At 37.2% G+C, this 25738-nt stretch overlaps 1 protein-coding gene across 2 annotated transcripts in view; it reads right to left on the bottom strand.

The window, feature by feature from the left end:
- ANKDD1B (ankyrin repeat and death domain containing 1B) overlaps nucleotides 1-25738 on the bottom strand; it is a 1083940-nt gene that overhangs the window by 353784 nt on the left and 704418 nt on the right. For both annotated transcript variants that reach the window (XM_044063959.1, XM_044063958.1), the window contains exon 10: nucleotides 8183-8275. In XM_044063959.1, coding sequence (XP_043919894.1) covers nucleotides 8183-8275 — 93 coding nt within the window. The remainder of the gene's footprint in view (nucleotides 1-8182; nucleotides 8276-25738) is intronic.

The raw sequence follows: 25738 nt of genomic DNA, 5'->3' as shown, positions 1-25738 counted from the left end.
ACTTGGGATCAATAGTTCAGAGTAATGGTGAGTGTGGAAGAGAGGTGAAGAAGAGAGTAAAGGCAGGATGGAGTGGGTGGAGAAGAGTGTCAGGAGTGATTCGTGACAGACTAGTACCAGTAAGAGTGAAAGGGAAGGTCTACAAGAGTGTAGTGAGACCAGCTATGTTATATGGGTTGGAGACAGTGGCATTGATAAAAAGGCAGGAGTTAGAGCTGGATGTGGCAGAGTTAAAGATGTTAAGATTTGCACTGGGTGTGATGAGGGTGAACAGGATTAGGAATAAGTATATTAGAGGGTCAGCCAAGGTTGGAAAGTTTGGAGATAAAGCCAGAGAGGCAAGATTACGTTGGTTTGGACATGTGCTGAGGAGGGATGCTGAGTATATTGGGAAAAAGATGCTAAGGATGAAGCTACCAGGTAAGAGGAAAAGAGGAAGGCCTAAGATAAGGTTTATGGATGTGGTGAGAGAGGACATGCAGGTGGTTGATCTGACAGAGCAAGCTGCAGAGGACAGGAAGAAATGGAAACAGATGATCAGATGTGGTGACCCCTAACAGGAACAGCCGAAAGAAGATGATGATTGATGCCTGCCTGTGAAGTTAACATTTGTTTTTCATTTGTAGCATTATGAGATTCAAGACTGAATCCAGTTAAATCAGAAAGCAAGCCATAAACTGTGGCATTATCTATCATACCTAATTCTATTTGATTAACCATTAATATATTTTTGTTAAATAACTTGTTTAAAATTGATTTTCTACATAGAGGGTATTGGTCTATTTGATGTCTGAATGGAGTATGCTATTGCCAACTGAAAATATGAGAAATAAAAAGAAATTGGCTATGTAGAGCCATTGTTAAAGAAAATAAAAGAACCGTTATTAGATGTGAGTCAATGTTAAAATAGGATACAATATGAAAAAAGATTACAGAGCAAAGGTAAATAAAAAATGAAAAGAAAGAATGTGGCCATTCTGACACTTGTTTTACAGTACTAAGATGATGAATGACTGCTTGCCAGTAAATGTAATAAAAATATAACTATATGGCTAAGATAATATACTTGTCATCTGCAAGGTGCCGGAGAACTTGAAACACTGAATTAATTTCCTTTTTTTCCTTGTAAAATTATAAATAATCCTAAAATACAGTTATTAGCAAAACTTGTTGAGAGAAGCAATGTTTCTTGGGTAATTGTAACTTGTGTTTTGCAATACTTACCTTGTTACAATTCTAGTGACTACAACTGTCAAAGTACATGTTTTATATCCTAATGAACCATGAAAAGACATTTCAGATACATGATATTACTCTGTTTAGCCCCAGGAATACCTGCTTTCTATTTTAATTCACAGTACCAATGACACTGTACAACTACGGCTGATAACTGTTTATAATGTGTATTATTAGTGTGGTCACAAAGCATTATATGTATCATTTAAGTATTGTGTAATGGACAAAATATGTTTCCAGTATTTTAGGTACCTCATTACTGACTAAAGTAACACAAAATAATAAATGTGTGCATGATCACCAGTTCGGAGCAAAGACTATATTCACATATCTTAGAGAAATAATAAGGATTAGATAAACTAATATAACTGTATTTAGCTGTGTTACTAAATAAGGCAGAATCACATAAAATAACATAAACCAAACCAAAGTGTTTGTTTTTAGAATGGAAGGATGAGGTAAGCATTAGTTATATTTTACTGTAAGTTATTACTCAACTTGGCAGATAAAATAAGCTTAAGCTTTTGAACAAAATCTCGTAAAACTCAGCAAAGTGAAAATAGGTGCTGTCACTCCCTCTGTCATCTGAAAGACATGTAGTGGGTGAATTACCACTCCTCCAAATTGTTGTTGAGTATGTCATGCATGAGTGGTGTGTGTGTGTGTGTGTGTGTGTGTGTGTGTGTGTGTGTGTGTGTGTGTGTGTGTGTGTGTGTGTGTGTGTGTGTGAGAGAGACAGCATGTGTATGTGTCTGTGTCCATGCCAGGCTTATTACTCCACCTTAAATATACTGTATGATAAGATGGCCTTTGGCTTTCCCATAGCCATAAGAAGGATGAAGCAGGTATGAGAGAATCAATGAATGAAAACTGAAAATATATTATCTTAAGTTCAGTCAGTATAGAAACAAAATACTTAGAAACTTTACAAACCTTTTCTTTAAATAAATGGATGCAATATAGTTTGTACTGTATGGTTCTCTATGTGAAAAAGTCTGTATAACATAGAGCTTTCTTTTAATAACAGAAAAATCCAGAACTTACACTGGATTTTTTTCCATATTAGTATTTCAGGTGAGACTTGCTTTAATCACTCTTCTGAAAGATGAAAACATAAGATTAACACAAACCATTGTACTGCACAACAGGTGTATCATTGCAGCCAAATGTCCAGGCTGCATATCTCAGCTGCACAGTGCTGGGGCAGAACCCACACATTTATAATCACCTGTCACTAAAGCAAGCATTTTCCTTACTGCATCTATGATCACTGACAGTATATCAAAAGTATCACCAAAACATCCCTAGTAGATGAAGAATAAAACAAATAACATCCCCCCCAACTAGTGTTCCTGTTTTTTTTTTTTTGACAACCAAAAGAGAGAGTTGTGAAACTGGAAATTAAGTATAATCTGGGAGAATATATACTGAACCTGAAATGTACCCTTCTCTGAGGTACAGTCATCTCAGAGATAGCATATCTAAGGAGAGGGCTTTATATAGTGTAGCGCCCTCAATGGGGGAAATATTTTAATATGTAACAGTGGGTTTAGCACCTCACATTCTCTGATTTACCTACAAAACTGAAATTAATTTTTTTTTTTGAAGTTTAAGGACTCTCATTGTCAATTCTCAGATTTCTGATTGGGCCCCCAGTTACTATCTTTGGAAAGCAGGTGTTTAATATTGTAAGATATATATATATATATATATATATATATATATATATATATATATATATATATTCGAAAGCTTCCCCAATGTGATGCAGCAAACTGTGAGCAAATTCTTCAATTCTTCAGCTATCATTCAATAAGAAACAAATAATCCAACAGCGAACTAATAAAACACAAGTATTTAATGAATTTAAGCGCTTTCACGGATTCAGTGTTCCGCTTCATCAGACATCTAGAACAGAAAAAATCAGTATGTTTAAATACCTTCTCACTTAATTCATAGTCAGTCAAACAATTAAACAATTAAGTACTGAATTAATTAAGAAGTTGCTTACCAAATACTAACCAGTCTATATATAAAGCTATAAAACACTATTAAATGCTTTTAAAGTTAAAAGTTGAGAACAATGCCTATCGTTTTAAAAGGTTACTGTGTCAGAGATATCATTTGGAAGCCTCGCTTGCACATAATGTTATACCGAGAGGGCTCCGTATCCTGAACATGCCAACGTATGGTAATTTATATCCAGATTTGCTGGTTCAATGGCAAGAAATTAATTTGAAAGCTAGTCGAGCATACATTCAGTTGTTACTCGATTACTTTCAACCACTTGAGTCGGAAATAAGGAATAAATTAGTTGACCAGCAAAATGATTTACTGGAAAATTATGGTGACCATCGATCGGAAGTATATATACACGATATGACTGACTGTGTCCAGAGATATGAGACCAAATTGATGGAACATAAGAAAAAGAAACTACAGAGGGATCTAAATGACTTTAATCATCACAATGTCTTTGTATGGCCTAGAACTAATACCTTGGATACTGGCGATAAACAAGTAAGAAATAAACTTGATAAGAAGCATGATAACATGGTTAGGTCAACCAATGATGGAACAGAACGTCAATTCCTACTGAACCATGGATCGAAAGCAATGCATACAACGCGGGGAAGTTATAACATGGGAATTGAAGAGAAAGATACGGTGGTGAATGACCACATTTCTGATGCAGAAGTTGTGGCTTCACCTAGAACTGAGGGGTCCGTATATTCCACACCTATGGATCCACACAATATGGAAATACCGTCTAATGAGATTCTACAACCGACTCATGGCAAAGGTGATGTGCAACGAAAAATACAACTAGATAAACTCAAACCGCAGGTTTTTCCAGCGGTACCACTCCCGATAAGAACGGGGAGGAAGATATCGGTAGATCTAGAAGTCCAGAAAGGACAAAAAAGGAAAGAGGGTCCAGATCAGATGCAGGTACATACTATAAAAAAGATGTGGCAACAGGGAATTTAGTTTGGAACATATCCCAATATGTTTTGACTGGCAATGAACTCAAAGTACTTAATAAGGGGTTGACATTTATCCCCACAACTAATATTGATTATGGTGAAGCTGATTTGGCAATCAGAATGTTTTTGCAGAACTTGTCTTTGAAATTAATGTTAGGCAACCAGAATGTGACTGTTAATGAACCGTACAAGAGGAAAAGTTTATTTACCCCACAAATGCCTTCACATTTGGATGTCTTCTTAAAAGCATTTGAGAACAGTCTATATGATGACTTATTATATGATAGATCGAACAAAGACTTTAATCTAACTAAGAATGAGAGGGCAGCTTTGACTAGTTTGCAACAGAATGAGGCCATTACGATATGACCAGCAGATAAGGGTGGCCCGGTTGTTATACTGGACACTAACTATTATGTGCTTACTATGTCTGATATGTTACAAACCTATGAGTATGAATTGATTGACCTAAATGTGATAACAGATATACACAATCAAGTTTTTTCTAATTTAAATTAATGTTTTAACATGGGCATTATTACTAAAAAGTTGCTACATTATTTTTTGGTTAAGTCTCCCTCTTTACCGAGGATACATGGCCTACCAAAGATCCACAAGGACCCCCTGCAGCCCAAATTTAGACCAATTGTGGCTGGAGCGAGATGGGTTACGGAACCCATCTCCATCTGTTTAGACCATGAGTTGAAAAACATCCTATCCTGTTATAAATATGTGCTCAGGGATACTGAGCACTTTTTGAAAGATTTGTATGCTTTTACAACACAACTTGATAACTCTGATGATCTGATACTGCTAACAATGGACGTTAAGTCCTTGTTTACCAGTATTCCTAATGATAGGGGGATTCCAATGGTTAAGGAATTACTCCTAGAGAACAATAACAACTATATCAAAGTGGATCTACTGTGTTTACTTTTAGAATTGGTACTAGAAAACAATGTATTCACATTTATGGATAAAATATATAGGCAGAGGAATGGAGTCGCCATGGGCACCAGTTGTGCAAATACTTATGCCAACTTGGTCATGGTGGCTTGGGAACAGGAATATCTGTGTAATCATCTGCAGATATTATTCTACAGACGATTTGTAGATGATCTTCTTATTGTATGGAAGGGTAACAATGATGAATTACAATAGTTTTTAACATACATCAACTCTACATCTACTTTCTTAAAGTTTACTCATGAAATATCTTTTTCATCCATAAATTTTTTGGATGTTACAATCTCTTTGAATGATGGTAAATGGCAAACAAAGACTTATAGAAAGCCCTGCTATAAACCATCATTCCTACACAGAGACAATATGCATAATGATAACCTTTTTAGAAATATTGTAAAGGGACAGGCAATGCGACTTTCCAGATTATGCTGTGATGAACAGACGCTACTAGGTGAGATCAAAACCCTTAAGCATGACTTTATGCAAAGAGGTTATTGTAAAGAGGAACTTGACTATTCATGTTCCCAAGCCTTAGCCCTACGGTCAACTCGTGCGAAACCATATTTCTCACACAGAGATAGTGGTGAAGATCACAGAAAGGAAGATGCATACCATCATAACAATATAAATATCATCCTTCCATACTCTATGAATGTACATACAGTTGAGGAAGCAGTGTCACGCAATTGGCACATATTATTGGTTGACCAACAAACTAAAGATTTATTGGGCTGTCACCCTAGATTTGTATATAGTAATAAACAGTCCCTTACACAACGACTTTGCGATAAACAATACACACATAATACTGTTGATATTACCAGTATGGGTACTAAGAAATGTGGCACTTGTGCTCAGTGCATGTATATTGATTCTTCACGTTTCTTTAAACACCCGGATACGGGTTATTTATGGACATTGAGAGATACGGGTAATTGCCATACTAGAAACATAGTTTATGTAGCACACTGTCAAACTTGTTTTAAATATTACGTTGGTAAGACCAATCGATCTCTTAGAGAGAGGATCAGAGACCATATTTATTGCACTAATAGAAAGGATGATTATAGTGCTATAGCGAAACACACCTTAAATATGGGAAAGGAACATACATTTTTATTTCAGATTTTACAGGTTCTCCATGACAACTTAACAAAAGGAGACATCAGCACTGAGACTGAGAGAATGGAAGTACATTGGATTCTTAGATTGGGAGCTCATCGAGGGAGAGGCTTAAATGAAACTGTCACTCTCCAACCTATTCTCAAGAAGAAGACTTAAATGATTATTTGTAGTATAACTCATGTATTTGAAATTGTATGTATGAAATAATTTTTAACTCTTTTCAACTTTTAACTTTAAAAGCATTTAATAGTGTTTTATAGCTTTATATATAGACTGGTTAGTATTTGGTAAGCAACTTCTTAATTAATTCAGTACTTAATTGTTTAATTGTTTGACTGACTATGAATTAAGTGAGAAGGTATTTAAACATACTGATTTTTTCTGTTCTAGATGTCTGATGAAGCGGAACACTGAATCCGTGAAAGCGCTTACATTCATTAAATACTTGTGTTTTATTAGTTCGCTGTTGGATTATTTGTTTCTTATTGAATGATAGCTGAAGAATTGAAGAATTTGCTCACAGTTTGCTGCATCACATTGGGGAAGCTTTCGAATTTATACAAGTTTTTATCATTTGGTGTCTTCCGTTTTTTGTTTTATATATATATATATATATATATATATATATATGGATCTACTTCAGTAGATTGAAATTTTACAAGTTTGAACCACATATGGCCGAGACCATATGTTCAAACTCATTAAAGTTCGAACACTGAAGTAAAAACAAATAAAACAACAAAACACAAAACTAAACATCTATAGCAGGGGGCTATGCCCCCCACACCCACCTTACTGAAATATACCAACTCCGAGATCGCACTACCGTGTGGAAATAGGAAATCTTCCCTTTCCACATTGTACGGAGATCTCCATTCAGTCCGATCGGACTTTTACAAGTTCGAGCATATAGTCTCGGACATATGTGGTTCAAACTTGAAAACGTTCGATCTACTGAGTATATATATTCTTCCTGGTAAAATACACATGTAAAAATTATAACCAATTGCATTTTTTTTCACAGCTGGAAAATTAATTTTCTGCTGAATAAAATTGCTAGTTGCATTTTATGTTTTTCCATTTATGGTTCAAGAGTTATTAGTAGCTGTCACTAAAATGCTGTGACTTATTTTTACTTAGAAAGCTGTAGTTTACAGATTTATTTCATTTTAAGTCACTTAGTCAGGGCAGAAATCCTAACAATGTCCTGAGACTTCTACAAAGTTAAATTAATCTAGATGCAGTGAATACAAGGGTAGCAAAGAGCTTGAGTACTGAAAGCATCTACACATATGTGCTGCAAGCTGCATAGGTTTTGTGCAAGTAGATCAAAGAAACACAAACCAAATAAGCATTTTCTTTTGGGTGACCCCCTCCATCACCATTGCTCCAAGGTCACTGCAGCTCGCAGAAAGACTGCACTAAAACACAACAAAATGTCTCACACTTTCTCTGGGAGGCGTCAGACTTGGTGAGAATACAAAGCAATGCACTTTGAGCAGATACATATTGCTGATACAAAGAGCAAGCAGTTACAAGTACTTGTGAGCAACTGAAAAACAAAAGTGTGGTTCTGAGCAGCTACAGACCCACATTCAAAGTTATCATTTTACTAGGTTCAGAGGGACAGTGTCTTACTGAATGCATTCCTGGCTATGAGAATGTTGTGGTCTGCTCTTAATGCATGTCAGTTTGAACGAATGTTTATGCTGCTCATATTCCAGGTAAACAGGCAGAATGAATTAAAATCTGTACATCAGTTTTGGGTCTTTCAGTATGATACTTGTGAATGAACATGGAACGTAATTGACATATGTGCTGCACTCAGCTGTTTTGAAATGGAATACATTTTTCTCCTTTATACTCACATTGTCTAAAATGTTAATGTTACATCCTGCTTCCAGCAAGGCACAGGCAACCTTATTCTGTTTATATCTGACAGCAATGTGAAGAGGTGATACCTGTTACAGAAACAAAATAATACAAACAAATAAGCATAATTTCTTCAAACAGTTAATCTTGTCACTTCCAAGTACAGTTACTGACTGATTTTGCAGTTTTGTTCAGACACCGCACTCTTTCCACTTGTATTCCACATTACGTTTTACCTTCCCTGAATGCGGTGTTTTAGAGCTGCTACATCGAAAAGTTGTTTTTACCGATTCTAGTAATGACCATGTACTATATGTAGGCTCCAAGCACTAACATTTCTGTTGTCTTTTGTTGCCATTTCATTTCATTTAACCAGTAGATCACCCACTGCCAACTGGTGTTGCTCTGTGACTAAATTCCTAGAAGTATAGCAACATAATTGGATTTAAGTGCTTTGTACCAACATCACATACTCTTCCTTCATCCTTGTTATTACAAATGTTACAGATGTCATAAAAGTAAAAAGAGTTTGCTTCCCCTGCTAACAGCTGTTCCTTCACTGTTTTCGTGTTTGGTCTCTGCAGAAGCTTCAAAATAGTTTCTAATTTGTTTAACATACAGCAAATATTTTTAGTGTAAATGTCTAATTGATTTTAATTGCCTTATATTATAATTAAAGCATTTGTTTTCTAAGTCACTACAGCTATGGGAATAACGATAAATAAATTAGCATCATAGGTTTTAGCCTGGATTTGTAATTTTAGCCATATTTTCGTGAATATGAGCTCTACAAGATCACCATTGTATAAAATGGCCTTAGAGCAGAAAACGGATTCCTTTCTTGCATCTTGACTTTCGTTAGCTCTCAGAATGGTAAATCAAATGACTGTCAAAAAACTGGTTGAAGAATGGAGGGCTAACCCTAACTTAAAGTTTTTATCCTCTAATTTTTCTCATAAATGCATGAGTAAACAGTGTTCAGTCACTGAGCGCTGTTAAAATCCACTGTTCAGAAATTTTCATCTTACTGGATAATATCAGGAGCTCTGTCACCTCCTCCATATGGTGGCAAGCCATTTACTTCTTGGTTCTTCTTAAAATGTCACCTGATACAATTTACTGGAATGACATGTGATTCCTTATTTCCCATCCAGGGTGGGGTTTTTTCTTATTGTTTATGCTTGAGCTATCCGTATTGCATAGCATTAAATAGGTGTAACTGTAGTAATACTCCACAGGCAAATAAATGCTGTCACACTTCTAAAGGCAATACATACTTCACACAGGGCATCTCAGCCAAAAGAGGTTCTGTGATTATTAAAAGATGTCCATGCAAGATTTTCTTCCTGCCTCTAAAGATATGTAGTCCCACCTATAGAAAATAAATGCTTGATTAAAAAATGTCTGCACTTCTTTAATTTGGATTTTAGAATCTTGGAATATGTAGCTGAAATGGCTCAATACCAGAACTGTTACTTCTAGCCATGGAATACAGAGCTCAGGATCTCCCACATCACCTTTACATGTTCGAGCTTCTCAGATGATGTCAGGCTGCTTCACTTTGGTAAGCTGATTACTAATGGTCTGAATAAAGGTTTTGTGCAAATCATATTCCCTGCAAGCAGCAATATGCCTAGATGCTATTTCCAGCTAAAGGTATTAGATTTTATTACAGTCATTTGGAATGCAGTGACAATCATTATAGAATGACACTTTATTGAGGACTTTATATCTTTTCGCTAACTGATGTGTTGGTACACAACTAGGACCTTCATTGTTTGAACTTTTGTCATGAGATACAATATGTCTTCTTATCTTCAGCTCTTTGAGCAGTCTTCCATTCAAACTGTATGCAATTTGTCTATACCTTGCGACTTAGCTTGCTATTATGACTGACATATGCAACATGTAAGACAGTTTTATAAGAACTTCACCATTACTTTATGTCTTCTTGGGAATAGACCTGTTCATTATCCTTCTTCCTAGTCAGATGGGATTTGGTACTTTTTGTAGCATAATACATCTAATATGCTACTTTTATATTTTCCTAACAGGTCTGCATTCTTCACTGTCGACAGTTCTGCCCTAGAAGTATTATTTACAGGTCTTTCTCAACCTGAATGAAGGTAGAAGAAAGAGTCTGACTGGCGCTGACTTTATTATTTTATTATTTTATTTATTTATTTATTTGATTTGTTAACCAAGGTATAGCACTGATCTCCATGGAGCTTTTTCACACTTGGCTTAGGAGTGCTGTCTGGTTAAGTGACTTACTCAGAATCACAGAATTAGGCAATGGAAGCTGAGGGAATCAAACCCTGAGCCACTGGACCACAGGAAAGAACCTGTTAACATCTCCCTAATCCTCTTGTCAGCTGCCAAGCCATTTATAATTATGATGTCCATCATATTTGTAATTATAATGACCATCCCAGTGACAGCAATGCTGATGGGCAAATAAGCAGAATTATCAGAATCTGTCTGTTGTGAGTACCATTAGAATTTTAACTCTGGGATACTGTTTGAATGTCGTACCAGTTATGAAGAAATAGAAGGCAGTACAAATGTTCTCAAAACTAAAAGCAACACCAGGATTCCACCACAAATAAAAACTTCAGTTTATTGTAAAATAAATAAAATACGTAAGCGCTTTCGTTTAGACAGTGTAAACTTCATCAGATGGCAAAGTAATAACAGTCAAACATTTAAATAATGCTCCACTTCATCTGATTGGGTGGGAACTTGAATAAAAATTAACCCCTCAGTTTCCATGCCTGAAATTTTGATAATACTAAATATATAAAATATATGAAGTATATAAAATAACGCCAATATGTCATCCACAATAAAATTGGGTAAAACATCAACATTGAAAATTCCTTTACTATTATTGTATATTATAAACAAATATAAATTGACACTTAACTGTCAATCCACTGAAGAGCCTGCCAGATGTCAAAAGGCACTAAATTTTGTATTGTGTATTATACTTTTTCTACAATTTTATTTCTTTGGAGGGCTTTCAATTTTAACACCGGGGTGATTGAAGTTCTTTCATTAATGCCCAGCCACCTGTCAGCCTGTAGGCAAATCTGCCATTGTAATTCTTTTAATTCTAAATACACCCCCCCATGGTCTTTTATCATTTATATCTACATGGTCTATGGTCATGAACCCAAAGTTGTGCCCAACATTATCCTGAATATGTCTGGCCAAAACATTGTTCAAATTTTTCTTTTTAACAGCATACTCATGTTTATAAATTCTGTGGCTGAATTTCCTTTCAGTTTTACCTATGTAAAACACAGGACATGAGTCACAAATAGCCACGTATACTATTGCTTTTGAAGAGCAATTATACTTCCCTTTGATGGAATATTCAGAGTTTTTTACAGTGAATGTGTCCCCTGTTTTGATTTTGTGACACCAATTATATGTTCCACATTTGTGCATGCCAAGATGGCCATGCACAATGGGGCTATGTCTGTTCCTAAGTAGGTCCTTCAAGTTCCTACCTTTCCTGTATATCATTGTAGGTTTGTCACCTAACTGGGTTCTGATGTTAACATCTTCCACCAGAATGTCCCAGTTTTTCTGGAAAATCCACCTCAGGCTGTAGGAATCAGAACTAAAAGTGATGGTCAAAGATCTCAAGAAAGCAATACTGTCTTTCCTGTGTATGTTTTGATCTTGCTGAGTGTCAATTGTTAAATCTGACGCCATCACATTAAGGTTCCAAAGATCACCATCTGAAATGTCATTATTAATCTAGTTCTTTCGGCTTTTCCCTGTTAGGGATCACCACAGTGGATCACCTGTCTGCTCATGATTGTCAGTGGAGTTTTACGGTGTCGAGTTGCCAGCCCGGCACCCAACGTTCCACAGAAAGTACACAAATGCACGGACTCACACCTAGGACCAATTTAGAGCATCCAATCAACCTACAGCATGTCTTTGGGATGTGGGAGGAAACTGGAGCACCTGGAGGAAATACACACGACCACAGGGAGGACATGCAGACTCCGCACAGAAGGCACCCCAGCCGAGGATCGAACCGGAGAACCTCTTGCTGTGAGGCGGCAACACTAAAATTACCTGTTTCCCTCTTTTTACTCACTTTGTTTATTAATTCATTTAGTAAGTCAACTAGGTATGATCTTTTTAAGAATATGGTTTTTAAATTAGTGCATTCTATCATGAAGTCCACATCAATAGACACCATACAAGCAGCTCTTACTAGTTGTCATTTGACAACTGATCTTTTTTGATGCTCAGGGTGCAAGCTGCTATAGTGCAGAAAAGAAGTGGAGTAAGTTTTTTCCTATAAATTGTGGTAGCATACCTCCCATGCATTTCATCCTTAAAAAAGTGGACGTCTAAGTAGTCCATATAGACAAAGTTAACAGCGGAAGTGAAATGTAAAAAGGTGGTTGTAGTATTAATATATTTTTAAAAAAATGCTCTAATATGATCAGAGGTCCTTTCCATATTAAACTGATGTCATCTTGGAAGCTGTAATATGTTTTTATATGGGAATAATAGGCTGACTGGAATACAAATCGCCTCTCCCAGTATGCCATGACTGTGTTTGCATATGCCCCTCCACAAGCTGACCCCATGGCAATACCAGTTGTTTGCAAGTAGTATTTGTTGTTAAAAGAAAAAAAGTTGTTAGTTAAGACCATTTCTAACAATTCCAAAATAAAATTAATGTTATCATGGTCGATTTTATGTTCTAGTAATATCTTATTGACACAATCTAAACTAATGGTCTGTGGGATAATGGTGTACACGTCTCTAACATTTATAGTAACTAACAAATAATTTACATCATATTGTGTATTGTTAATATGTCCTAAAAAAGACATGGAGTTTTTGCATATCTGGGTTTCCAATTTCAATATTTTTTTCAACTCCTAATCTAAGTATTGGGCACAAGTCGTTGTTATGGAATCCCTTCCATCCACCAAGGGCCTCATGGGAGAGTCAAGAAGCCCCTTGTGGATTTTAGGGATGCCAAAAAACACTGGAATTCTGGAAGAAATGATGTCCAAATAGTTATACAAAGTAATATCAATTCTCCTTTCCAAAAATATGTCAGTTAATTGGCCATAAATTCTCTTGTATGCCCCATTCAGCTCATTAAGGGAAACCTCTTTGTAGTTATCAGTGCCAAGAATACTTTGCATCTTATCGTTGTACATGGACACGTCCATGTCAACCACCCCACCCCCTTTGTCTGGTTTCATGACCCTTACATTCTGCTTTTGTAATGAACTCAAGCTGATCCGTTCTTCTAAGCTGAGGTTCATTGAACCTTGAATTGCCTTATTTTTATACTTGTGCAAATTGTGGAGATCTAGTTCGCATAATTTCTCATACATTACAAGCTTGGGATGCAAAGGGGGTTATAAGTAGAACTAATATGAAAAACATTGCGGTTGTCATTCTGTGCATCGTTCTCATATAACAAAGTTAAATTCAACTTTCTCAAATACAATTTTAGGTCTATAATAGTATCAGTGACATTAAAGCTTCTAGATGGAACAAATGACATTCCTTTTGATAATAAATCAGCCATTGTTTCATCAATGCATACTTTTGAATAATTATAAACTGCAAAGTCTCTTTGTTGACTAAAAGCAACAGTACATTCATTGCTATTGATGCTGTTTCCTGAAACAGTACTTGTTACAAACTGCTCATGGTTAACAAAATTGTACACAGTGTCAATACAAGTAACGTTGTCATAAAAAATACTTATGTCCTCCAATTTCTGCTCTTGGGTCTCGTCCCCTGTAACCCCATGGCTTGAAACCTCACTTAAGGTTGCTGTCTATTGTTAAAATTAACCTTGTTCATAATCCTTTCACTCCTTCTTAATTCAGGATATTCTTTGTCATAGCTGAGAGCTGAATCATCAACTCTTTTTTATTTGTGGTGGAATCCTGGTGCTGCTTTTAGTTTTGAAAACGTTTGTACTGCCTTCCTTTTCTTCAGTTCGCTTGTGGATGTGTTTTAGTGTTCTTCAGTAGTACCAGTTCTACTTATACCATTTAATGTTTCATATCCTCGTCAACAGCATCTCTTACTGTAAGTTGTCATATAAAGCATAGTAAAGACAAAACCAGCTGCTACACAAGGAGGAGTCAGGGATCTGCACACCAAATTCGAAAATCCGTAAAAAATGTCCAAACCAAGTAAACTTGTACTCAACGTTTATTTAAGCCACAAAGTCTCTGTTTAGCTTTTCGTCGGTGACTCCTCACCAACTTCCTCAGAACAGGAAATAAACACATACAACACATCTTCTTTAAATACTACAATATAACTCCTTACTTTTGCCACACTGCCACCTGTGGTCGGAGTACAAAATTTCAATATATTAAAAAGAACATACAAAAAGGCATAAGACTATTTAAAAAACATATGTAAATATAAAACACTCCCTTAACGATGTAGGATTAAAAAACAATAAGTCAATAGCCAACAGGCTTGACTTGGAAAAAAGAAACCAGAAATAGGTATTAAAATAAAATAAAATAAATAACTCACTTCATGGTTAATAAATTGGACCCATGATGGAGCAATGCATGTGCAAAAGAAATTTTAAAACAAAGGCTACTGAAAAACATGTATCATAATTTTGCACATTAACGTATGAAAGAGCAAAACTACCTTATCAAACTTTTCAATTTCAAAACACAGGAAATTGATAACATGTTGTTCAAGCCTGGAAAATGGTATGCTTCCAGCCTCAATTGCCAAAACAATTCTCTGAGTTCCAACAAATAGGAAACAGGCCCCCCCCTGTTATCATGCACAATCTGATCAATCACTGTGAAGCTAAACCCATGCCCCGGGCACTCGCTAATGTGTTTAGCAAGTGCATTAGCCATTTTTTCTTTCTTAATGGCATATAGATGTTCATATAGGTGCTCATGCAGTTTCTGGTCAGTTTTTCCTATATAGAAAGCTGGACATGAAGAACACTGGGCCAGGTAAACCACATGTGTGCTGGCACAGTTGAACCTCCCCTGGATTTTGTACTTTCTCTCTCTGATCGCAAAATAAGTTCCCGCTTTCACATATTGGCAGTATCTGCACATGTTGCATTTGAACATGCCCGAACGTGCCTGAGTAGGTCTAGGTTTCCTTTCAAGGATGTTTTTTAAGTTGAAACCTCTCTTGTAAATGACTTGAGGATTTAACCCTAAAGCTGAATGACCTTGATTGTCTGGTGTAAGTAAACACCAATTCTTCATAATAATAGAAGCAATAGCCCCCGCATCCAAACTGTAAGTATTGATGAAGCTGCAGGCATAAGAAGATCTAATCCGGGTATCGTCAACCAACACAACTTGATCTGCAATAGACTGGCCCAAAATGGGAAGATACACCCCATTCTCCCTCTTGCGACTTACCTCATTACAGAGGTCTGAAATCAGATGGCCGGGAAAACCTCTATTCAAAAAGATGTCTCTGATAAACTCACATTCCTTTAAAAAATCACTGTCCCGTGTCACCATCCTGGCCACCCGGACCAGTTGGCCCTTGACTATCGACCTCTTCTGATGAAAGGGGTGGTTGCTTTCAAAGTGCAAATATGAGTTTGAAAAAGTAGGTTTGTGATGGATGTTGGCCATATAGCAACCCCTGTGGTTATCCTTAGACAGATCGACGTCCAAATAAGCAATTTTCTCCATGGAAAAGTTAGAGGTGAACCTAAGGAATTCAGTAGATGTATTAAAGCATTCCAGGATGGAGTCTGCTACTTCCCTCCCCCCTTGGAGAATTATGAAAATGTCATCCAAAAATCGGGTATACAATAGGACTTTCTCTTTAAATAATGGGTTAGGAAAGACAAACTCTTTCTCCCAGTATGCCATCACCAAATTTGATACGCTGGCCCCACAAGGGGACCCCATGGACACCCCTATCCTTTGATGGAACCATCGGTTGTTGAAGGAGAAATAATTGCATGTAAGAACTATATCTAAGAGTTCTCTGACCATCAAAATTTCTTTGGCCGGAGCTTGTTTCGAAATCAAAATCGCTTGAATCCATTCCAATGCTACTGAGTGGGGGATAGAGGAATACATGTCTATCACATCAATAGTGAGGAAGTGATTCTCGGTTTTGAATGGAATCCGGTTCACTTTGCCTAAAAAAGACCAAGAATCCTTTGAGATGTGCTCCTCACTGATGACATACTTTTTCAAGATAGTGTCCACAACCTTGGCTCCAGCATATGTCATACTCCCCCTAGCACTGACCAACTGGCGCATGGGGGGGGAGGTCCAACATATTCTTATGGATCTTAGGGTTACTAAATAAAGCTGGAATCTTAGGTTTGGATATAGAAATATAATTGAACACATCCAAATCTATCACCCCATTGATAAACATATCATCGTAATAAGAACGGACACGAGATATGTTGATGTTCAATTCATTTTTAGATACCTCATCATACGTCTCAGAGGCCAGAATAGCTTCCATTCTCTTAATATAATCCTCCACATCCATAGTCACTAGACCCCCCCCCTTTGTCCGGCTGCATCACTCTGACCCCTGAGTGACATAACAGTTCAAGCAAAGCCAATTCCTCCTTGGCAGTATTGAAGCCAACATTCTTCTTGGTTTTGAGAGTAGCACGAATGTCCAGGTCACATAGTTGATCAAAGACGTTGACTGAAGGAAGCAGGGGTGGATTAAAGGTGCTAGGAATGGAAAAAAGCCTTTGGAGAAGAACACTGGTCCCCTAGTAGGAGATGTAAATTCAGTTTCCTGGTAAATAATTTTAGGTCAGCCAACATGTTAGCCAAATTGGCCCTGCAGGCCAGTACAAACGATAGGCCCTTAGCCAGAAGATCAACCAGAGGTGGAGGAAAAGAAAACCCGGAAAAATTATAGATCTTAAAGTCCCTTCCGGTGTTGAATATTATCATATAATAGGGTTAAATCCTCAAGTCATTTACAAGAGAGGTTCCAACTTAACAAAAACATCCTTGAAAGGAAACCTAGACCTACTCAGGCACATTCAGGCATGTTCAAATGCAACATGTGCAGATACTGCCAATATGTGAAAGCGGGAACTTATTTTGCGATCAGAGAGAGAAAGTACAAAATCCAGGGGAGGTTCAACTGTGCCAGCACACATGTGGTTTACCTGGCCCAGTGTTCTTCATGTCCGGCTTTCTATATAGGGAAAACTGACCGGAAACTGCATGAGCACCTATATGAACATCTATATGCCATTAAGAAAGAAAAAATGGCTAATGCACTTGCTAAACACATTAGCGAGTGCCCGGGGCATGGGTTTAGCTTCACAGTGATTGATCAGATTGTGCATGATAACAGGGGGGCCCTGTTTCCTATTTGTTGGAACTCAGAGAATTGTTTTGGCAATTGAGGCTGGAAGCATACCATTTTCCAGGCTTGAACAACATGTTATCAATTTCCTGTGTTTTGAAATTGAAAAGTTTGATAAGGTAGTTTTGCTATTTCATACGTTAATGTGCAAAATTATGATACGTGTTTTTCAGTAGCCTTTGTTTTAAAATTTCTTTTGCACATGCATTGCTCCATCATGGGTCCAATTTATTAACCATGAAGTGAGCTATTGATTTTATTTTATTTTAATACCTGTTTCTGGTTTCTTTTTTCCAAGTCAAGCCTGTTGGCTATTGATTTATTGTTTTTTAATCCTACATCATTAAGGGAGTGTTTTATATTTACATATGTTTTTAAATAGGCTTATGCCTTTTGTATGTTCTTTTTAATATATTGAAATTTTGTATTCCAACCACAGGTGGCAGTGTGGCAAAAGTAGGGAGTTATATTGTAGTATTTAAACAGGATGTGTTGAATGTGTTTATTTCCTGTTCTGAGGAAGTTGGTGAGGAGTCACCGACGAAAAGCTAAACAGAGATTTTGTGGCTTAAATAAACGTTGAGTGCAAGTTTACTTACTTGGTTTGGATATTTTTTATGGATTTTCGAATTTGGTGTGCAGATCCCTGGCTCCTCCTTGTGTAGCATATAAAGCATAGTAGTAAGAAAATGTATTACATATGATGATCTTCAAGAGAATTTTTTGCAGTAGGTTGTGATATAACATCAATGAAAAGCCTGGTATTACTGGAAGCTTTCATTAGCTTTACTTCATAAGGAATGCAAGTTATCAACACTGATCTTCAAACCTGGAACTGAAAAGAACTGACAATAGGTCTACCTGATTATTTTATCTATTGTAGACTCAAATTGTAAGCAGGTTTCAAAATTTCTGAGTGGAACTTAAATGAGACTAGGACAACCCAGCGGCTGGTTTGAACAATAAAATGTCAGTCTTTGATAAAAGAAACTCCCTGGCATGTAGACAGAGCAAGAGAAATTATTAGTGAAACCTGCTTTTACTCTGAGGAACAGTTTACCAGACCTACATGACTGAAATGGAGTAACTCAACACATTTTTACAAGAGTAGCAAAATGTCTTCTTTGGCTAAGCTTTTGACAAAATAGTCATTTCATTTCAGGGCTTTTGCAAACTGGAGTTTTTCTTCACCCTTTGTGATGCAGGCATGTCAGAGCTGATTTTATTGCTTAAAGAGGGAGCACATGCAGGGTTGTAGTGTGGGTTTGCCATGCACAAAAACAGAGAACAGACATTTGTGGGTGCTGCTGCTCACTGTACACTGCTGGTTAATTGTGCAATGTATAGTAGCAAACGCTTAGTTTGCAAAACTTACCTACAAAGTTAGTATTTATGACATTAACCTGTAACACAGAAAGGATTTGCACAAAGCTAAGCTTAGAGCAGCTAGTTTGTGTGTCGAACACCACCTGATTATAGCACAATCTAACATTTAGCCTTAACACTAGATACCACTCAGGTGACCCCTGTAACACCAAGTCCATAAACCATAATAGCCTAACCTTAATATAATTCCTGAGAGCATGAATATGCAGTTTCTTAATGTCTTCCTAACCAGCTTGGTAGATATGGTCATCCTGACACAATACTACAACTGTCTCATGTACTCAGATAACCTTTTAATCCTTAAAAAAATAACACAGTATGCAAGACGTGTACATACATAACTTCCTTGGAGGCAAAATTCCAGTTTACAAACAAGGTTATCAATAATACACACACTACACCCTTCACATATACTGCTCAGCACACACATAGACCTTCTTATGCTGAGGTACTTAAAAGAAACCTTACCAAAACTCAAGGACCTCCTGCGTCCTTAAATGGTAATAATTATCTTCAGCACCCACTAAAGGACACACTAAAGGCAAAACCTAACACTACACACGCCTACACCCAATGATCCCCCAAGAACAAAGCCCATAAGATGAGCAAACCCTTTACCCAGTATTCTTGTCATGGGGGATTCTACTGAATGACACACAGATGCTCTTCTCACCAAGCTGGACAAGGAGATGATAACAATTATTTGTCTATCTGGAGCTAGGATCCAGAATATCATGCTTGCATTCTAGTCACTGCACCACAGGTACCAATATAATTCTATCATAGTCCATACAGGTGTAAATGTCCTGAAACATGCTTCAATGGATTATATGAAAAGAGACGTTATGGATCTCTCTGAATATGTGTCAAAGATAGGTATGTGCCTTGCATTGAGCAGCATTCTACCTTCACCAAGGATGATGCCACTGTATGAACAGAAAATGATTGATCTTAAGAACTGGCTTAGCTGCTATTGTCACTCCAGGGAGATCTAATATCTATAAGCATGGGAGAACATGGTTAACAGACCGAGTTGCTTTGTTAAAGAAGGTCTACACTTGTCCCCCTGGGGTTTCAACTACTGGTTAAAACTTTATCCACCCCCTTAAAGCCTATTTTTAGGCAATGTCAAAATGACAAAACTACCAACATAGCAAAACAAAAACCCTCAAAACAACTTTAAGGTGCTACTGCTTAATACTAGGAGCCTAAACAAGGAACACCACACCAAACAACTCTCCTCACTTTGCAGAATATGGACATCTGTGGTTTTAGTGAGACGTGGTTTAAAATCCCAGAAAGTATTCTGGCAGTGCAAGACTACAGTGCTTTCTACACATTTAGGCCAGCAGCAGCACAGACAAGTACTAAAGATGGATTCCAGCTTGTTTAAACAAGATGATGCACTGGAGTTCATCCACATCCAAGTCTCCATAGACAAGACTCCATACTATGCCCTGGCCAGCTAAGGGTCACTCTTTATGACCCACAAAGCTCACAGCTGTTACACAGTTTGACTAGAGGTACTCACCATCCAAACAAATACCCTATTCATGGGAGACAACCACCCCTCTATAGAATGGGAAACATACACTGCCTATAACTCACAGGCACAACATTTCCCGGACTTTATCATCACGAACACCCTGAACCAGATAGTGCGTACTCCAACCAGCGGATTAAACATACTTGACCTAGTACTCGGCAACATGGGAGAGCATTGCATCCTCCCCTGTGTCACATTCTCATTGGTGAGGTCAAACCATAAAGCTGTTTCCTTTGAAATACAAATAAACCCATAAAATCCAACTAAATACATACCAGTTAGGAATTATTCTTAAGCAAACTACATCCTATCAAGTAGTACTTTGTCATAGGTTCATAGGTTGGTACTAGGGTATTGGCCCTAGGGCCTATACAAGCCTAGCCATAACAATTCCCTGGCTATTTCTTCCCACAGTATTTACTTCCCTAGACCCCTGTCTAGCAGGGCAACTGATGTGATCCCCGGGGTGAATTTCCTATCTCTCATCCAATCATCAAGGTTCCTTTTGAAGAGGGCCAAAGAGGCACTCTGCTTGACATGTATGGGCAGTCTATTCCAGAGTCTGGGGAGTCTCTGGGTCAGGAAACTATCCCTCCAGCATGTTTTGTTTATTGTGTTTAGATCCCTGGAGCATCAAAATTCATTGTTTCCCCAAAGGTCGAGAATGCATCTACCTATGCATAACTATTCACCGAAAACCTTTACAAACATGTAAATTGATACACTAAGGCTGCTGTACCTACCAAAAGTAAGCCCAGCTCTAATACCAAAAATACCCCCCACTGGATGAATCTTTACCTTAACAGGGTATATAACAAAAGAAAAAAAAGTCATGGCCAAAATCAGTAAGAACAGCTCTCATAGAGATAAGAGCTCTTTGATTCAACTAAACAAGAAACTAAGAGTTCTAATAAAGTCCAACAAGGCCAATTACAAGATCAGGATAGCCTCCCAGTCTAAGAACAATAACAAGGCCTTCTTCAGCTATGTCAGGAACCTTAAAGGTAATGCTCAGCAATGTGCAAAACTGGTCATAAATGGCACAATTTTCACTGACCTAGGTGACATAGCAAATCTACTGGCTGATACATTCTCTAACCTCTGTTCCTGCTCTCCCCCAGTACCTCCCCCCATGAAATTTCTTCTAGCAACCCCTCCCCTGACAATCAACATGGAGCAGGTCCTGGAGATGCTCACTATGGCCAAAAACACTGCTGAAGTGGGCCTCGGAAATATTCCAGGTTGCCTCTTAAATAGCCTAAATCATGACTTAACAGGGCCACCTGAGGCACTCTTCAACTGCAGCCTCAAAACTGGTTACGTCAGGTGAATAGAGGGCTGCAATGGTCATCCCTCTTCATAAGGGTGAACCATTATCTGATCCCTAGAACTACAGACACATTAGTCTGATTAGTCTTATATGCAAAGTACTGAAAGAATTATTACGGAAATGATCAAGGACATTGGCAACCTACAGACATTGGACCCATACCAGTCTGGCCTTGTTAAGGGAAGGTCCTGCCTACACAATCTGGTAGACTTCTTTGAGAGGGTCACCAAGACTATGGATGAGGTGAAAATGGTGCATACCCATTACCTTGAACTGGCCAATATTTTTGATACAATATCCCACTCGGGTATTATTGGCAAACTCTCAGAACTAGACATAAATCCCTACATAATTCACTGGATTGCTGGCTGGCTCACACATAGAACCAAGAAGCCAGAATTAGTGAGACCATCTCCAGTAAGACACCGGTCATAAGTGGAGAACCACAGGCCTCCATGTTGAACCTACTCCTGTTTGGCATCTACTTTTGGAAGTCAAGGCTAATGTCAAAAGCCTCTGGCTCACCAAGTTCACAGATAATTATAAATTGGGAGCTATCATAGATTCCCTCATGACACTGGAATCCTACAAGAAGGTCTATTTAAAACAAATGACTGGTGCCAAAGTCATGGATTAAAACTCAAAGTGAAGAAATGTTTTACAGTGCCTTTTGGAAAATAGTCCACCAACATTAATTACTCCATTGATAAAACAGCTTTAAGAGTTGACCAGGTAGTTAGCGATCTGGGAACATATGTTGACAATAATCTGGTCTTTGACAACAAATAACCAAGATACTAAGAAAATTATTCAATGCCGTCCATCTCATATGCAAGGTTATGGCATCCAGGTCTAAAGAAGTTATATTACCACTCTACTCAGCCCTTATCCAACCCATCATTTATTTATTTATTTATTTATTTATTTATTTATTTATCTATCTATCTATCTATCTTAGTTTACCAGAAAAGTCTGACTGGGTAATATTTTGAGAAGAGGCCGTGAAAGAAAAGCTCCATTTGTTTACATTGCATTATATTATAGTATTGCATTGATTACAATGCCCACATTGGCATGTGTCTAACCAGACACTTGAAATAGTTGGAATAACCTTAAAGGTTTCTCACCAGGGGAACCAAGGGTATGAATACCCTGTCCTACACAGATCACCTTAAAGTCTTATCTCTGCACTCAGTCATCTACAGGTTACTGAGAGGTTAGCTAAGCCTGGCATATAAGGCATCTTCAGATCCAGCTCTGATGGATCTCTTGCACATCTGCAAAACAAACAGCACCAGAAACACTAGATCCAAGGACATGAACTTTGCTGCAGCATAAATAGAAGATGCTGGAGACTGATATATGCCTCAAAGGATTCCTACATTATAGAATAAGCTCCCCATCCACATGAAGTAGAGTTCATCCCTGAACCTATTCAAACAAAACCTTGATCATTGAATGGGAAATTGCAAAGTCACCATGGTGTGGTTCCCATGTCTCAGATCAACAGAAGTCAACAGTAAGTAAATTAAACACCAACTATACATACTCACCGTCTCATAAAACCCTTAGCTACCTTCTTACTAACATCTCCCCCAAATAGCTGTCCCAGGTACATGTGGATAAAACTGGGTTGGGTTGCACATCCAGGCTTATAAAGACCCCAGTGGTCATTAGCCTAGTATAAACCTATGAAACTGTTAAGTGAATTGTTGCCAAAAATGCTCTTTTTCTCCTACTTGACTTCCAAACCTCATTTAGATATTCAACCACTTGGAATGGAGAGAAGATTTAGGATCTGCTGATGTTCTACCCTGAGAAAATTTATAGTTGCTATTAAATAAATTACTTTTTACACCAGGAAATTAATTTTTACACCAGTAGTTATACCAGTCTGATTTTACACTGGTGAGCTTCTAAATTTCTGGCCATTAAAGTCACTTTCTCCTGCAATATCTACTGTAGCTGGCATCCTATTCTTGTTTCTGGTAACACCAACCGCCCCTGGGGATGGGGCTGGCAGTGCCATAATCTGGGGTCTTTATAATGAGAGGGCTGCATCTATTTGCACAGGTAACATGTTTCAGCATTGCCAGGGAATGCTATATACATTTAGCATGCTTACAGACATAAATATACTTCCACAGTATCCTACCGCATATTTTTTTCTTTTCTGGTACTCTGAAGGTGGCAAGCATCCTAGTCTATACCAAAAACCAACTCAGCAGTGGTATAACCTACACTGTTCCTTCAGGCCAGAGAGCTTGTTACTACTGTCCATGTGTGATTAGGGCTTGCTAGCTGAACCTTGATAGATGGTGGTACCATCATAAGCAACATCCTTACACTAGTGAAATGACTTAAAAGGAAATTCCTATTATCTTGTCAAAGCTTAATTCTAAAAGGTAGCATTAACCTAATGCAGAGAGGGAAGATAAACACAAGTTTCTAAGCCTTGCATTGTGTTATTTTTAGACAGATTGTTTCTCATAACACAAAATAATTTATGTAGTAATTACTTTGATTGTACTGCCATCAGGTTTCTTGCTGGCAGTATTTCACGTCAGGCATCTAAAACTTGAAAGACTAAAAAGAGTAGCTGCCCAAGTTACCAGATACAATAAAAAGGAAAACACTCGAAAAAATTAGTACTGAAAAAAGTTAAACATTTTCACATAAATTGCAGACAGTATACAACTATTAACTTGTTCATAAAATACATCTAAATGCAGAATCATCCAATCAAGTCAAGGTTCTTGCAGAGATGTTATGACTGTGTCTCTGAATAAAACTGTTTCTGAGATTACAAAGATCATTATGTAATGTTTATACTGTCTGCAATGACCAAAAAACTCCATGATAGTTGAATATCATACTCTGAAAATTGCAAAAATTGACAGCTTCCCAAATGCCCATGAAACAGTAGAAAAGGAAACAAGAAAGGTTAGTAATTTAATGATGAACAAAGTTAAACGTCTTTACTTAAAAATGTATGTAGCATTCAACCATTACATTTTTATAATGCCTTTCTTGTAAATTGAAATGTAGAAATGATTTGTATACATTGCAAAACAGTAGAAAACACAAAAAGATAAATACTGAATGAAGCTAAACATTGTCATTAAAATGTACGCATCATGCAATTAAATTTCTTCATAAAGCATTTCTAGTAAAATGAAATGTACAAATCAGTTCATGACTTGCAGTTATATGCTTCTCATGCTGAATAGGATTTTTGTCTCAGAATACAAAAGAATATCTGCAATAATTATGCAGTCTACAATAATGCCAAATTGCATGCTGTTGTACATTGTATCCTGAAAGGTTGACAGAGTAAAAATAACTTCCCACATACCATTGGAATGCTATAAAAAGAACACAGGAAAAGTTAGTGTTAACAAAGTTAAACATGTTTTTTTCTTAAAACTACATGCAACTGTTAGCTTTTTGAAGTATTTAAACTATGATATTATAATTCCTGCAATTTGTTTTTTCAGGTTCTAAAGTCTAAATGAGTGCTAGACTAAACAGGAATGCAGTTGAAACAGTAGAAAGAAAAATAAAAATGAAACTGTTAGTACTGGGTAAAAACAAATTTCCCTAAAGTGCATGCCACATGCAATTATTAATTATATGAATATAGTACTTTTAATAATATGAAATGTATAAATTATGCAATCATTCCAGAGGCAGTGCAACTGTCTTCTTCCATCTCTACGTAAACAGTAAGATGTGTTTCTGGGAACATTTCTTCTAAAATTATTGGTATGCAAGAATTTATGTTAGTATTTCACTCCCTGAGAACATAAAACTGGAAAGAACTAAATACAAGTAGTTCTCCAGGTGATCTGCAAACAGTAAAAAGACAACTCCGGAATGATCAGTACATGAGCATTTCACTTAAAATGCATGCAA

The sequence above is a fragment of the Protopterus annectens genome, chromosome 2.part2 (genome assembly GCF_019279795.1).
Source record: "Protopterus annectens isolate FY-2018-M chromosome 2.part2, PAN1.0, whole genome shotgun sequence".
Lineage (NCBI taxonomy): Eukaryota > Metazoa > Chordata > Ceratodontiformes > Protopteridae > Protopterus > Protopterus annectens.
The sequence above is the reverse complement of the archived record's forward strand: the minus strand, read 5'-3'. Positions and strand labels throughout refer to the sequence as shown.